This window comes from Saccopteryx bilineata, chromosome 2 (assembly GCF_036850765.1).
Source record: "Saccopteryx bilineata isolate mSacBil1 chromosome 2, mSacBil1_pri_phased_curated, whole genome shotgun sequence".
In the NCBI taxonomy this organism is placed as follows: Eukaryota; Metazoa; Chordata; class Mammalia; order Chiroptera; family Emballonuridae; genus Saccopteryx; species Saccopteryx bilineata.
The window spans coordinates 236,369,996-236,385,064 of NC_089491.1; the positions used below are offsets into that span (position 1 = coordinate 236,369,996).

At 49.6% G+C, this 15,069-nt stretch overlaps 1 protein-coding gene across 2 annotated transcripts in view; it reads right to left on the reverse strand.

The window, feature by feature from the left end:
• Nucleotides 1–13,258, reverse strand: part of KIRREL3 (kirre like nephrin family adhesion molecule 3) — a 547,821-nt gene extending 534,563 nt beyond the window's left edge. For both annotated transcript variants that reach the window (XM_066259700.1, XM_066259699.1), the window contains exon 1: nucleotides 12,899–13,258. In XM_066259700.1, coding sequence (XP_066115797.1) covers nucleotides 12,899–12,953 — 55 coding nt within the window. In that variant the 5' untranslated portion in view covers nucleotides 12,954–13,258. The remainder of the gene's footprint in view (nucleotides 1–12,898) is intronic.
• Nucleotides 13,259–15,069: the final 1,811 nt, after the last annotated feature.

Here is a 15,069-nt window from a genome sequence, read left to right on the forward strand (position 1 = left end):
ACTTAGAAAATACTGTAGCATTGTATACTTTTATTCTCCTGGGCAAGAGTTCCATGGTATAAATCTTAGAAAATAAGTGTCCATTGATAAGGAGAGGAAGGTGTCCATTCCCCATTATTATCAGCAGGAGAACGAGGAGGGAAGAAATATAAATACATTGTTCTGGATGGTAGTTCTTGATTCTGATCAGCTCAGCATCTGATTGCTTTTACCTACTTATAAAGTATAGATTCTATCGGTGAAGACCACTGCCCTGGTTTGCTGGAGAGATCCCAAAGCAAAGCTCATACCAGAGAAATGGCAGCCACGTGGATCTGGAGCCCTGGCAAAGCTGACAAAGTGCTGTGGATATAATCGATTGTGTCCCACTCAAGGGCTCAGGCTGTGGAATAAAAGGAAGGATTTCTGTGTCTTTCACGCGGTGATCTATCTGCCTTGCATTTTTCCTCCTATTCCTCTGATTCCATCTAAAGGAGCTTTGAAAACTTCAAAGAACTTTGATGTTTTGCTAGTTTATCATAAGTGTCCATCTTAAAGCAATATGATTTGAGCATGGCCCAGGTAGGTACATGCCATCTTCAGAACTGATTTCTGACACAAGTTAAGATGTACCAGCTGGAGCCAAAGCAAGGAGCATTGGAGGCTGAACGGCATTCAAACTCTTCTATATTTCACGAGTCTTTTTATTTCTCCCTAACGACCATTATTAATCATTTCAGAGCCATGTGGTCCCCTGACATTCTTACTATTCTAGACTTGACAAAAAGGCGGATTTTGATGTCCTGGAATGCCTCTTCATGTGCAGAAGCTCTTCTTACAACAGCGGTGAGCACCAGGCAGCCTTTCCCCGAGCAGAAGAAGGTTAATTTTTTTTTTTTAATCCACTGAAGAAAAGTCGGATGTTACTGCATTCTGGCTAGGAAATCAGCATTTGGTTTTCAAAATGTTAAGCTAAGCTGAAGCTGGGCTGCAGAGGGAGAGAGTAGTCACTAGCCAGTAGCAAAACTTCACAGATCCTTATTATGCCTTTGTGGAAGGAAGGAGTTTTATTTGTTTGTTCGTTTTTTTGTTTTCAATTTTTATCAGCTCTTCTTCCCAAGCCCTACAAATCATAAGGAGAAGGACCTTAGGCCAAGGCAGGGTTTCTGTGACTCCCTAAAAGTCACACAGTTGTCGAAGCACCTCTGTGATCAAATTCCTTCTGAAGGGACAGGCAGCATACGAGTGTTTGAGTGGCAGTTCTTTCACTTACCTGTGGTGTAACCTTCAGGCAAGTTACGAAATCTAAGCCTCAGTAGTTGTCATCTGCATATGGGTATGACAGCCCTGCTTTATCAGGTCGCTGTGAGAATTAAATAGCTCAGCAAAAACTTGGCCATAGGCCCCAACCGTGCTTCATCATGGTTGGCTCCAATTCAGCGACCACAAGATGTAGCAGCAGCAAAGAGAAACATGAGACCATTATAGGTTTGGATTCTTTTCTATTCTCACAGTCCCCTCTTCCCCGTGCAACTTCTGCAACTTCCTTCTGAGGGGTCCCTAAGCACAAAGGGAGTCATGTTTGTGACAGCAGAGAGGGGAGCGGGCGGCCAAATCCAGGGGTCAGGAGGCAGCAGGGCCAAGGGCACTGCCATGCTGGTATAATGTCTCTTCACATGAGGAAGAGACCTAGCTCTATTATTTTTAGCAAATCCCCAAGTTATGCAGTTTGAGCTTTCTTTTCAGACCCGTGGAACATCAAATCTGCAACTTCAGATACGGTTTTTCAAACCTTATGAGAAAAGTTGCTTTTCTGACATGAGCTGCTCAAGATGTCACCTGCCCTTTGCCAGTGGAACTATTAGTGACGGAAGTGGACAGGACAGCCCCACCTTCTCCCCAGCTCCGCCGCACTCCCCTCACCCCCGGGGAGCAGACAGTGTGCGGATGGACTGGCAGCTGGCAGCTCACCCACTCCCGAGAAAGTAGCAGGGAACAGTGACGGTGAGTCAGACGTGGCGGGTGCTCGGGTGCTCGAGCCAACGTTGTCTAAGACTCCCACTGGCAACCAGAAAGGAATGGACAGTCAAACCATGCCTAGTGACATCAGGCCACACACAAGTGGCCAGCTCCACCAGCCACGGAGGCCACAGAGAGAAGACAAGGGGCCAGCTGCTCCAGCGGTGGCCTCGCTGTCCTCCACTGTCTACCCCGTTATGTTTGTTTATGCTGTACATGGACCGAGCCTGGCCTGGGGTCTTCGATCCATTTTCCTTTTCATTCTCAAAAGCTGGAGAAGGCAAGCTGCCACCCCTTAGCAGATACAGAAAAACGGAAGGAGTTCTTGGGGCCAAGACTCCAACCCACCCCCCGCCCCGTTCCCTCCGGCAGACGCAGGGCACTGGCTCCCGGGCCGCCTCAGCATCTGGTTCCCCCGCCTGAAGATAAAAGATGCACTTTCAAACCCTCAGCCATGGCTTGTGGGGCCTGTTTCTGCCCACGGGTGACAATAGTAGCACCTCTTCAGCCTGCCCAGGAGATCAGGAATAATGAGTTCTTTTAGCATCAATTTGTTTTGCTTTTTCAGCATGAGAAAGGAGCAGCAGCAGAAATATTGGCTCCCAAATCATCAAAGAGGCAAACACCTTGGGAGGGGCAGTGGGTTGAGGCCTGGGAGTGGACTTGCTGGGGGCACAGGGGACTGGTGGCCGCAGGCAGCTGCCCTTCTACGGAGGACGCCCCATTCACCACCCACAGGAGGGACATCACGGCAGGGAAACGCCTTGCCGCAGGGCGACCGGCTCTGCTAGCTGAGATTTCTCTCACTCGCCCCCTTTGTAGCTCTCCCAGGCCCCTGGAGCACTTTAATTTTACCCACCTACCTCCTGGCACTCTGCACAGGTACCCTTAACACCCTGTCCTCACATCCATCTGAAAGAGGAGAAAGGAACCGAGTCTCCTGTGGGAACTGCTGCCATCCAAAAGACCCGCTCCTCCCTCCCTCCCTTGCCCCCTGTCTCATGGGCTCAGGCACCCACTAGAGAGCCCAGCTTCCTTCCTGGGCCTCTGGTGGGCAGCTCACTCTTGGGCTTTGCAAGCGCTGCTGCTGCCACCATCAGGCAGATGTAGGAATTGCAGTTTCTACCTGGCTTCATCTCCAAAAACATTTTGCCAGCTCCTGTCTGACGTGGTCCCAAGAAAAAAACAGGTTCTCTCTTCCCAGTCGTCCCTTCCATGGTGCAGGGTCCTGCAGTCCAGCTCCCTGATGCAATGGGACTCCCAGTGAATGGGGGGTAGACCTCAGCTTCTTTAAGTGAGGTGTGAAAAAGTGTGGGTTCTAGGCCACGGAGAACAAAGCCACCTGCAGATTAATTGGCAGTTTCCCTTTGTCAACCAGGGCGGTAAGGCAGGGAAGGGTGGGAGTTGCTTTCTGTGAGGAGCTTTGGATGGGTTTCCAGGAGCAAGCTCTACATTTCTGTCTCCTGAATGCCTGCATGATGAGCAACCAGGCCCCAGTGTCACTCTGAAGCTGTCATAGCTCCTAGCATTGCCAAGGGTGACAGGTGGACTGTCACACAGCACCACAGCAGAGTCACCTGTGACATGTGCAGGTGACTGACAGAAATGGTAACTGACAGGCATTAAAGAACAGAAGGACGTGATTGTTTCTTGCTGAAACCAAGGCGTGGGTGGCTTGCGAGGGGATGTTTCTCTTGGCCGTATTCCTGGTGGCCCAACAGTCCCTCAGAGCCTGACTCAGAGCCGTGACTTCCTACAGGGAAAGACCACACTCTCAATAGAGGGTTTCTCTCCTCCGCCCTCCTGAGGGCCCCCTCCACACCTGCATGTGGTGTTGTCGGGAGAGCTGCCTTCTTCCTTCATTAGTCCCCATGTTTCCGTCCATCACTCTGGTACTCATCCATAGCCTCCCAAAAATGGATTATTTCTTCAAAGAAGAAAAGTCCCTGCCTTTGTCTTTTTTTCCCCCCTTCAGAACAGCCACAGAAGCAGCTACCAAAGCTATGTCTTCTTTTTGCTTTTCATCCCAAAAGGATGACCTGTCATTTCTCTGGGCAGGAGTGGCCCGTAAACCTCGTGCCCTCTAGGTAAAACTGAAACCAGAAAGATGAAGGAATCTATTGAGGAAGTCTGGAATGAAGAAGAGACAGAGCTACAATGTAGGGCCATCGTTCAAAGGCCAGCTCCTCAGTTTTCACACGGAACCACTGAGCCCCTCTTCTGTGCCTAGACATTGAGGACTCCTGCACATTATAAGAACGTGACTCAGCTTATGTTGTGGCTGAGCATTTGCTCATGCATTTCTAGTGCTGATGACTGGAGCAGCTGGATTTACCAGCTGCCAGGGAAGCACCAGGCACACAACGAGTGAACCAGACTGGGACTGACTTTAGTCGGGTAATGTAGCCTTTCTGAGGGTGTGGCCATGAGAAGAGACACCTCGCATTGTTACCATGGTGATGGAATGGAGTAGTGCTGTGACACACTGCATTGTGAAGCTTCATCCATTGCTAATTATCATCATGATAAGAGCACGCCATTGCCACCACTGCTACAACAGCAAGCTGGACCCAGAGGTCCACAGCACATCATCTACCTTCTAAGACTTTATTACCCAAAATGAATAGCTTGTTCCTAATAGACAATATTTAGGAAATCTTAGAATTGGAGGGGATTTGGATATCACTTAGTCTACTCTCCAACTCATGACTGACTCTTCCATTCTAGATGGCCTGGATTCCACTCTTAGTTTTTTAGCAATGGGAGACTTTTCAGTGGGCCAGCCTCAGACAATAGAGTTAGATAGTGAGCCTTAGAAATGTCACTATTTCTTGCAGAACAAGGGAGGTTTCTGCTTCACTATTGAGCTTATCCTGCTGGGGAAATGAAAACAGGCCAAAGAGGGGGACACAAGGGTAGAGCTGATGATGTGCTTTACTCTAGAATGAAAAGTTAGTTGGCACTGGAGACTTGTAAACATGTCTAACATCTGAGTAGAAGAACCACTTAGCTTGGAACCTCATTTTCTCCAAAGCCAGTCTAGCTTAGCTTCCTCTTGAGAACAGAAAAGAAATCATCAGCAAAGTGCCCCTGGGCATCTCTTGCTTGTCTCATCTTTATTCTGGTCTTGTTTTATGGTACCGCTCATCTTCCATGTTAGGCTGTCTCCAACTCTGGCTAATCTTCCGGGGGCCCTAGAAACTGGCAAATCCCATTTCTCAGCGATTCCGTCTGACTAACGGTGCAGTGTGGACTCAGCCACGCCTGCCCTGTCTGCTGCATGTTCTCCTCCACATTCTTACCAAACACATCACCCTCAGTATATGCCTTCCTGCCACCCTCCCTGCCTCCCCTCTGGAATGCGGTTATGGGCAGCTTCTCCGCATATGCTCCATTGTTCATGGTTCCATCCTCTACATAAGAGGCATGAAGAAAGATGAGCTGGAAGGATTGAATATATTTTCATTCAAGTCTATATGTGAAACACAGGGAATACCAAGAATAAATAACATGTTGATCCTTCTTTTGGGGCGGGGGCTCCATGGAACTCTCGGTATAGAGAGGACTAGACCCATAAGCTCCTAATAGTGTTTTTGAAGAGTAGACTTTATTCTGCCAACCCGTCCTTATAACGTTTAGCACAGAATCCGCCACCATTTGCAAGCTGGGCTTTCCTGTCCCAAGCCTCCTCTCTGACCTTCTCCATCACGCTACCAGTCCAGGCACCCACAGGGCCCATGGCTCCCAAACACGTCACACTCTATCCTGTCCTCCTGCTTCTGCGCACATTCTAAGGGATGGCCCGAAACAGCATTCGTGCTTCATCGGGAGAACTCCTAGACATCTTTTAAACTCAAGTCATTTCCTCTGGGCAGCCTTTTCCAACGCCCTCACCCATTCCAGCTGCTCTCTGAACACTCTGACTTCTCTGAGCCCATCGGACTGTAACCACGAGTCAAAGTGTCTGCCTCACCGGACTGCCAACAGCTCCCTGGGACAGAAATATGCTCTTAGATAGTTTTGCATCAAAAGCCCCTGGCAGAGTGCCTACTACACATAGGCCCACGGGGAGTGCTGGCCAGGAGACCAAGGGCTCAGCGTCAGTGTCATAAAACACTGTGGGATCACAGAAGAGGTAATACATGTGGCTTCTGAGACACAGACCCCAGGAAGCAGCTGGAGAAAAAGGTGGAAAAGTGAAAACGATATTCTACTTTCACTGCTGCAACTTCAGTGTCTGATTTCAAATTCCTGTCTTCTAGGCCGAAGTTAGAACGTGAACTTGCAACACTGTCTAATGAACATAGACTAAGTAGGCAGACTACCTACATAACTCAACCTTTTAAAAGGATGCAAACATCCTTTTAATATGACATACATATGCCATAGCAGTGTTAGTTTCAACGATCAGAAAACGTCTTCAGGTGAATCTAAACCACTTTTCCCACGAGGAGACCAGTGCTGGGTAGAAGGTTAGGATGAGAGCTCACCTCCCGTGTGAGTAGAATGGCTGATCTGTCTTAAGTTCTGGACACCACTACACTTCAGCAGTAAGTGGGGTGTGTGTGTGTGTAGAGTGGGCTCACAGGTGGAAGGAGGCTGGAGAGCAGGCAACAGGAAGCTTCTAGAAAAGCCCTGTGATGGCATGCGGGCAGACTGGCTACACTTGGCTACTTATCTGCCTTTATTTCCATGAAGAAGACAGGGGAGTGGCCACGCCCACCAGCCACGCCCAGCCAGGGCAGCCACAGACGGCTGCTAGGGGCAGGACTCCCCACGCTGGCCTCCTCTGCCACGACTTTCACTCGTTACCAGTGTACCCAGAGAAAGCTGACATTTCTCCAGTCCCCTCGTGGTGTTGGCTGTGTATACTCGCGGAAGCACTGTATGCTTACGGAAGACATTTGTTTCCAAGCAGCTTCTGCTAAATTGCAGTGATATAAAGGAAACACTTACCCAATATTGACATTCACTAACTTGTAGAAGTATACAGCCAGAAGAGTCATTCTTAACATTTGGAGAAAAGGAAAAGGAAAAAAGCCTAACGTTTGGTCCCCGCTCCTTCTGTGGGTTAGAAGCGGAGAGCTAATGAAAGGTACCATGGACTGTGGTGGTGGAGGCCGTCCCTGCACGGCAGCAGTGTGGACTGAGAGAGCCGGGAAGGCTGTGGTGGTGGAGGCCGTCCCTGCACGGCGGCAGTGTGGACTGAGAGAGCCGGGAAGGCTGTGGTGGTGGAGGCCGTCCCTGCACGGCAGCAGTGTGGACTGAGAGAGCCGGGAAGGCTGTGGTGGTGGAGGCCGTCCCTGCACGGCGGCAGTGTGGACTGAGAGAGCCGGGAAGGCTGTGGTGGTGGAGGCCGTCCCTGCACGGCGGCAGTGTGGACTGAGAGAGCCGGGAAGGCTGTGGTGGTGGAGGCCGTCCCTGCACGGCAGCAGTGTGGACTGAGAGAGCCGGGAAGGCTGCAGGCCCACCAGGCTTCAACCCCAAGCTCTGGCAAAAAGGAGGACACAGTGTTCCCTGTGTAAGTGTGAGAGAAGTAGTCCCGTGATTTATAAGGAGCCTACTTCTTATTTGACACGCACACCTAACTGGGTAGCTCCCAGCTTTCCCCTGGGAAAATAAAATGGCTGTGCAATGACCTAGGGAGCAATACTGTGTCTCAACGCAGCAGACTCTCTGCATTGCCCCTAACTGGAGATAAGATCCCACCCTCTTTGGAACACAGGGCGCAGCTGTTACAATCTAGGTGCCGGAACGGGCTGGCTTTGCGCCCCACTCCCTTGTGGAGTGATGGCAGAGATGGGCTATGAGAGCCGAGGGAGGAGACACCCAGAGCAGTTGCTCCAGCTGGCCCCTGCTCTGCGAATGCTGGGCTGTCCCCTGGCCTTGAGGGAAGGTTGGGTCTCATTCACTCTGTTGCAAGTCAGGGGCGCTGAGGGGTGAGAGTCTGAGTCTGATTTTTGCACGCCAGTGATTTCGCTGGCCTTCTGTACTACTGAATCAGTGTCCCTGGTCCCAGGCACATGAGGAGGGACCTCACTGTTTTTAGGTCGACCCTGATTAAAGTGTTGGCACTGGTTTTTCATCCAAAAGTCATCTCCACATCTTATGAGGATAAAGATAGTAGCCGGAAAAACGACACCTAGGACCCTGTACCCTGCTCCCCACCCCCACGCACATAGAGACCCTACCATAAAAGCTCTAGGCTCTCCTCCCCTATCACAGGCAATTTTCTTTTCCTCGTTGATGTTTCCAAAACAGTTTATCTTTTTATCTCCTTGGAAGAAAAGTACTCTGCAAATCAAAGGTATCATTAGTATTGTTATTATTTTGCTATTGAAATCTCTTGAATTCACTCCGGATTATTCATGTACTTTTTTTGGTATGCAATATAATGCCTCCCAAGTCACCCCCACTGGGCTGAACAAAAAAGAAAAATTGCATCTTCAGGCTTAATCCCCTGCTCCACCCCGTCTCCTGCTGGCCCTGGCTCCTATCAACACAGGCACACCAGGCAAAGCTGCTCCGTGGTCCCGTGCCTGGCTCACTGCTGCCATGCTCCCAGCTTGGTCTTCCTTTGTAGCTTGAGAGGGAGGCCCTGCAGTGCCCTCTAAGTGCAGTGTGAAGGTGTTAACTCCACTCCAGGCTTCTCTTCCCCTGGGGAGTCTCTCTTCCCTCCACAATTGGTCTGGCTGGCAACCGAGAACCCCCTGCTGGGCAGCAGACACTGTGACCACCTCCATGCCCAACAGACACATCCCAGTGTTCCTCAGCCAGCAAATTTGAGAAAGAAATGGTCCCACACCCTTGGCAGCTGTGCATTGACCGCCCAGCTCAAAAGAAGCAATTCTTTCTCCTCCAGGCAAGACGTCATACCACTTGAGGTGCCAGGGGAGAGCATCACACTTATTACTTGCCTCTTCTTTTGTTTCATGACATTTCTGGGTAAGGGATCAATGTTTCCAAAGTTGCTGCTCACTTCCAATATCCTTTTCTAATGCCTTCTCAGCATGTCCCCACAGGGTCCCCTTTGTGCTTTTGGCTGCTTCTGAGGTGCTCATGCTATATTCTCGTCCACCACCTCTGCCAAGGGAGCCTGTGCAAGTTAAGCCTCTTGCATTGCTCTTCCCTTCCCACGCTTCGTGTCATCCCCTGGGCTCCCCTCACCCTGGCCAACTCCTGCTCCCACATGCTAATTTTGCCTCCTGTCTGCTTTATGCTCTTCCATTCCCTGGGAGATTCGCATCACCATGGACCTCTGCTCCCCAAGTGGACATCTGAGAGCCCCTGTTGGTGATTCTTGCCAGCAAGTCAGGGGAGATAGCCGCTTAGATTCTTCCCAAAGAGTAGGTGACACCCCAGCTGAATCCCCGACTCAGAAACATCATTGCACGTAAACGCAACTTCTCACTTCCACCCCAACTTGCCCAGAGCAGCATGATGCACAGGTAAACCAACAAAAGATCGGACCTCACCAGAATTGGAAGGTTCAGACTCATAAAGTTATTAGGCAGGACAGGACACTGGGAACACCAGAGCCAATGAGTGGGGAAGGTGCCTTTCCTAGAGCGTCTCAAGTAAAAGGCACCCAGCTTGTGTAGCCGCACTTTCCACAGACTCTCAGAACTTGAGATCAGTGGGCAGCAGCAGGGAACCGTCAGTCCATTATTCCTCCGAAGCTACTTAATGTGGATGTGCAGGCGGATGGGATGGGTCTTGAAGATGAAGGAGGGCACGGAAAGAAATCGTTGTGGGCAAACTGAAATGGTAAAGGGAAAAAATAGAGCCAGTTCTAAGTTTATGGATGACAAGAGAATCGATTCCTTTTCACCCCGGGGCAGAACATGCCTCTTCTCTGCAGGAGGCAAATTGTGCTGTGACATTATCCCTCTCTGTACAAAGCATGCGGTCCTGACAGCTGAGGGAGAAGGCATCCCCAGCAAGAGGAAGGCCACAAGCAGCTCCCTGGCGGCTCTCCATCCATCTCCTTGTGAGGAGCCAGGCCCAGGCAGGCTGGCAGACGACCTGGAGGAACGCCTCTTGGCCTTTCTACTGACACCTTAGGAAAGGTAAATAAATACTCAATCTCCACCTACAAGATAAGCCAAAACTTTAAAAGAATAAGTGCACAGCACTGCACTGAAATTAATTATACCTTAAAACCTCAATTTCATTCTCTAAAGAGTTATGAAAAAAAAGTAAAGGTGAATAAATATTTGACAAATGAGGAAAGTCAGGATGATTGAAAGGGATTGGAAGAATTCACCTAGATGTTCTGCCGTTGAAGTCACCAGGGCGCTGTTTGGCGCCCTCGCTCTATGTGGGAACTAAGACAACCGAGAGCAGGAAGCGTGAGCACTGTGTTTCCAGAAACCCCAAGATGACATGCAGTTTCCACTGTGATAGGTGTCGGGCAGCAGATGGCGGGATCACCAGAGTGCCAGCTATGGCCCTAAATAGAAGCTTGGACATTTGTTTTCTCTGAGTAGAGGGCCATCCCTGAGTCTCTGCTCATTTCCTTGGAAAGTATCCCAGGAGGAAAAGCACATGGATGTGGAGGGGATCCGATGGTGGCTCTGTAGGGAATGGGGCAGGGACCAGCCTCAGTCAGAGGGATTACAGCAGAGCCATCTAGAGCCTGTGGGCTAGCCCTCTTATGACCCGTTGAAAGTGGATACGCTCTCTCCAGTAATGGGAAATGCATGGCACCAGGTAGCGGGCGGGCACAGTATGTGAGCTAAGCATGCAGAGCCCTCTGGGGAATTCACAATACTCAAAAGAACAACTACATTCAAGTAAATGTCCACGGAACAAGTAAAGAGATATTCAATTGCAATGAAGTCCAAAAAACATCCCCCCATTTGACGTTTAATTCTTACAGTTAAATGTCTATTCGTGAGACATGGAACCTACAGTGTCCAGTGAAGTGGGGTATTCTGAATGACTGGGTCCACTTTGGTCTCAGCATCTTTCTTTAGACCTTTTTGAATCCCTGTGCATCTACCATCTGATAGGGTAGCAGTGTTGGCCAAGCTGAGTGCACTACGGGGTAACAGGGAACTGTGAATTGCATAATGCTGTGGTTTCTGCCTAGTGCCCTGAGGGCTCAGGGTGGATGGAACAGCATTTAACCTCCATCAGTAAATATTTAAGGATTCAAATGAGGCAGGCAAGAAATAGCATCTTAGAAAAGAATACTCAAAGTAGAAGATGCACTCTGATGATTCAGACAGCCAGAGAGGCACTTAGACACCTACAGACTTCTTATGCCAATCTGTGTTGATGTATTGCTGAGGAACACAAACCACTGATGAAAACGTGCCCTGGTCCAGTGAACTGTGCATAGGGTGATGGGCAGATCCTCCTCTCAGGGATTCCACATGCAACTTCCTGAGTGTACTGAGAAGAGGCACAGGAGAACGAGAGTGAGTGTGTGTGTGTTTGCGAAGATGTGTGCCCATAAGCAAGTGCACACACATTCAAGAAAGAGGGTAATCTCACAAATGGTAATATAACAAAGCTGTTTATACTACTGTTCTGCGATACTTCTTACTCATTCAGCCTGAAAACTCTGGGGAAGGCAATTTATCTTCTTGCTGCTGTAGGGAGCCCTTGTGAGGTGCACAGAGCCCCATGAATGTGTGTGTATGTGTTTGTGCGCACTATAATTACACACAGGCACTGGCATAACATACTCATGCGGGAGAAGCACCCCTCAGGTTTAATCAGGATGGTCATAAGCAACATTTGATGAGGGGATATCTCCAGGGACCACAGTGCCAGAGGAAGAGGTACAGAAGGAGGCTGGGGTTTTGCATGCATGGGCTTCTCCCTGCCGGAAAGAAAGGGAGTCACACTGATTGCTGGCAGAGCCAGTCACCCATGGTGATGCTCTGCTTTCTCAAAAACTTTCACCCTTCATTTAATCCACAGATGGACCTGCTCTGTTGTGGGTTTTTCTGAGAGAGTCCCGTCCCTTGCAGAGCTATGCTGGCTGGCACAAATGCTGCCTCTGATGGCAGACTGGCACTGGCATTCAGGAAGAGTAGGAAGGAGTCCATTTACGTGGCATCTTTGAACTCAATTCCACAGGTGACTCTTGATGCATTTGGCTAGGTAGGCACTCACAATCCCTCTCTCCAGTTTCCCTCCAATGGCGCTGCCAGCCCCTGCCGCCCCGTGGCAGGGAGCCCAGAGGAGGCAAAGTTCTTTCCTGAACATCCACCAGCTCCTGTGCCCCCGCTAGGCTGCCGAAACGAAACAATCAGCACCAGGGGCGAAATTCCATTTTATACCCTGAATACAGTGCTGCGGAGAACTCAGAATTCATTCTTACTCGGAGAACTCGATTAAATTCAATGAAAGTCTTCACAAGCTTTTCCCCAGCACTGCAAATTACCCCCACGGTATATTCGGTAATTGCAGCCCCTTTTGCAAGTGTGCAACACACAATCGCTTTTGAATACACTCACACAAGTCAAACCTTTTTCTAGCTAAAAATCCACCTAAACAAAGCTCTCCTTCCCTACTCGCTCTCTCTCCAGCCTGGGTCTGAAGGAGAAAAGGCGCCCAGAGAAGTTCAGGGCGGCACAGCCACACCGAGACTGCCTCATTAACATACCGGCAGCATAAAGGACTCATTTGCATTGGAGAGTTTGAGCTAGATGTTGACAAGTGAGAGGAGAAAGTCACCTCCCCCCAATACTCCTTCCTTCCAAAGGAAAATAAACAGTAGCATTTTGTTGCATTTTCAAAGGCAACGGAGCAATGCCAGTGCATCTAGACCCGGGTAGAGAGGCGCATCCATCAGCCGAGTTTCCGAAGCCTCCCACCTTCCGCCCTCTGCCTCCCGCGCCCGGCAGCTCCGCCACTTTCCCTGCAACTCCAGCCTGGGTCCTACCTTGACTGAAGAGGAAGAAGCAGACGAGGAGCAGGTGGAGCTGGGAAGGTTTCATCCCTCGGCGCGGCGAGGGCGAGCCGGCGGCAACTTGGGCTCGCAGTGAGTTTCTCCTGCTCGGCTCGCGGGGCTCAGCCTGCGCCGCGGTCCTTGCCGGGTCGCCCACCAGCCGCCTGTCTGGCTCTCCCCGGGGCCTTCGGCTCTTGTGCCTCCGATCTCTGCAGCCAGTCGGCACAAGTGGCCTGTCTCTAGCCGCTTCGCGAAGCCGGGGTCGTCAGCAGCGTCCTCTCTCGGAGCACATCCATCTCCGCTCCGGCCTCCCGGGCGCACAGCTTCCTCCGGGCTCCTCCCACCGCCAGCGAGCGAGCGAGCGAGGGACCAGTGACAGAAGGGCTCCTTTCACTGGAGCTGGGGAGGAGAGAGGGAGGGGACACGGGTCGTAATTAAAGAGGAAACACTTGGCAAAGGAGATCTATGCAAAACGAAGGGGGGGGGGGTTCTGTTATTTCTCCCTCCCCCACCCCTAATGGGGGAGATTCAACTCTTGTCACCATTAATGACCAAAAAGCATCTTGAACAGCTTAGTGGAGCGGTGACTTTCTCTCCACAGGGTCCAATGTTGTTTAATGGGAGTGAAGTTAAGAATGACTATATGCATGTGCACACATTGCAACATGCATGCCTCTCCTTGCTCAAAGGGCTGGAAACTCAGCTGAAAGGGGAAAAGGGAGAGGCAAGAGGGAAGAGCCACCTCTTTCCCCAGAAAGGACCTGGCCAGTGTGTGCAGCGGGAGTCTCAGAGTTGGGGAAAAGACAAACATGCTCTGCATTTTTGAGACTTTCCTAGGAGGGGCAGGTAGATGATAAAACCTAAACGGCGGACCTTAGTGTGCTTTGTGCTACTCCTAGAAGACAAAATGAAGGAACTAGGGGAAACCAAGTAGATTGGTGAGACATGCCTATTTACTATTGCCCTGATTTGTGTATTTCCTGCCAAGGGTAAGGGAGCAGCCTGTCTTTGCTTTTGCAGTCTCTCTTCTAATAAGCACTCCGTCACTCTGTGCCTTCTCCAAGAGGTGCTGTGAATCCTGTGTGGAAGGATAGGCCAAGGTCATAGGCAACCACCTCCTAAGAACTTTCAGGTCTTCTACCTATCATGAAACAAACCCCCATTCAAATCAAACTCTATTTCTTCCAGGATATCCAAGTGCATTTATCTAGGTCTATTTACTTGATAGACATTTAGATATGCCTGGTATAAACAGTGCATCAGGGGAGATACAACCATAGGCACAGACGTGCCTTCAGGAGCTCATAATTTAGAGTGAAAATAGAGTATACACATAAGATGAAACTATTAGGATAGTTACCAACAGTGTATAAAATATGCAGCATTATACAGAGGAGGAGGTAATGAGTAAAAAGAGGAAGGTAAAAGGGACTCCTTTGATTTGCACCATTCAATTATAAAATCAGTCAGTACTTTTTTCAGTCACTGGATCTTAGGAAGAGGTCACTTGGGAAACCTTTGTCTTCCTTCCATCAGTATTACATACTTTGGTGACTTTGCTGACTGCAAGGCACATTCCAACTCCACATTCCCATGTGGGTGTCTCCGTTGGTATTTAGGAACAAGAAAGAGAGAAGCGGGGGCACCTAAGAAATAATGTGCTGGTAGGAGCACGTCTGGTGCTTCACATCCAAGACCTACAAATTAGTAGGTGTCTGCTGTGCTGACTTTTCTATTCTCAACGTAATAGTTTATTTAACCACCTCCCTTACAGGGTGTTAAACATATCAAATGGAAATGTACAAGCAAACTCTGGGGAGGAAAAAAAACATAGTACAACAGCAACTAAGAGGATCCAAAAAATGCACCTCGCCAAATGTTAGCAAACAAATTTCAGAAGCAGCGTCCGCATAGCCTTGGTCCATTGACAGACAACGCAGTGAAGCAGAAGAGGCAAAGCAGAAATACGCGTAAAAGATGAGTAATAACTCTACACGACACATGCTAAATAACATAGTAAGAGTAAAAATATGTCAGGCCTAGTGCTGCAACTTTAGTAGTTGCTTCCATTAATTCTATGGAGGTGGGGAGAAATGTAAGGTCTGCATATGATTCCTAAGGCCAAGCTTTACAGTGAGTAAGAGTAATAACATAGAAGAGCGACT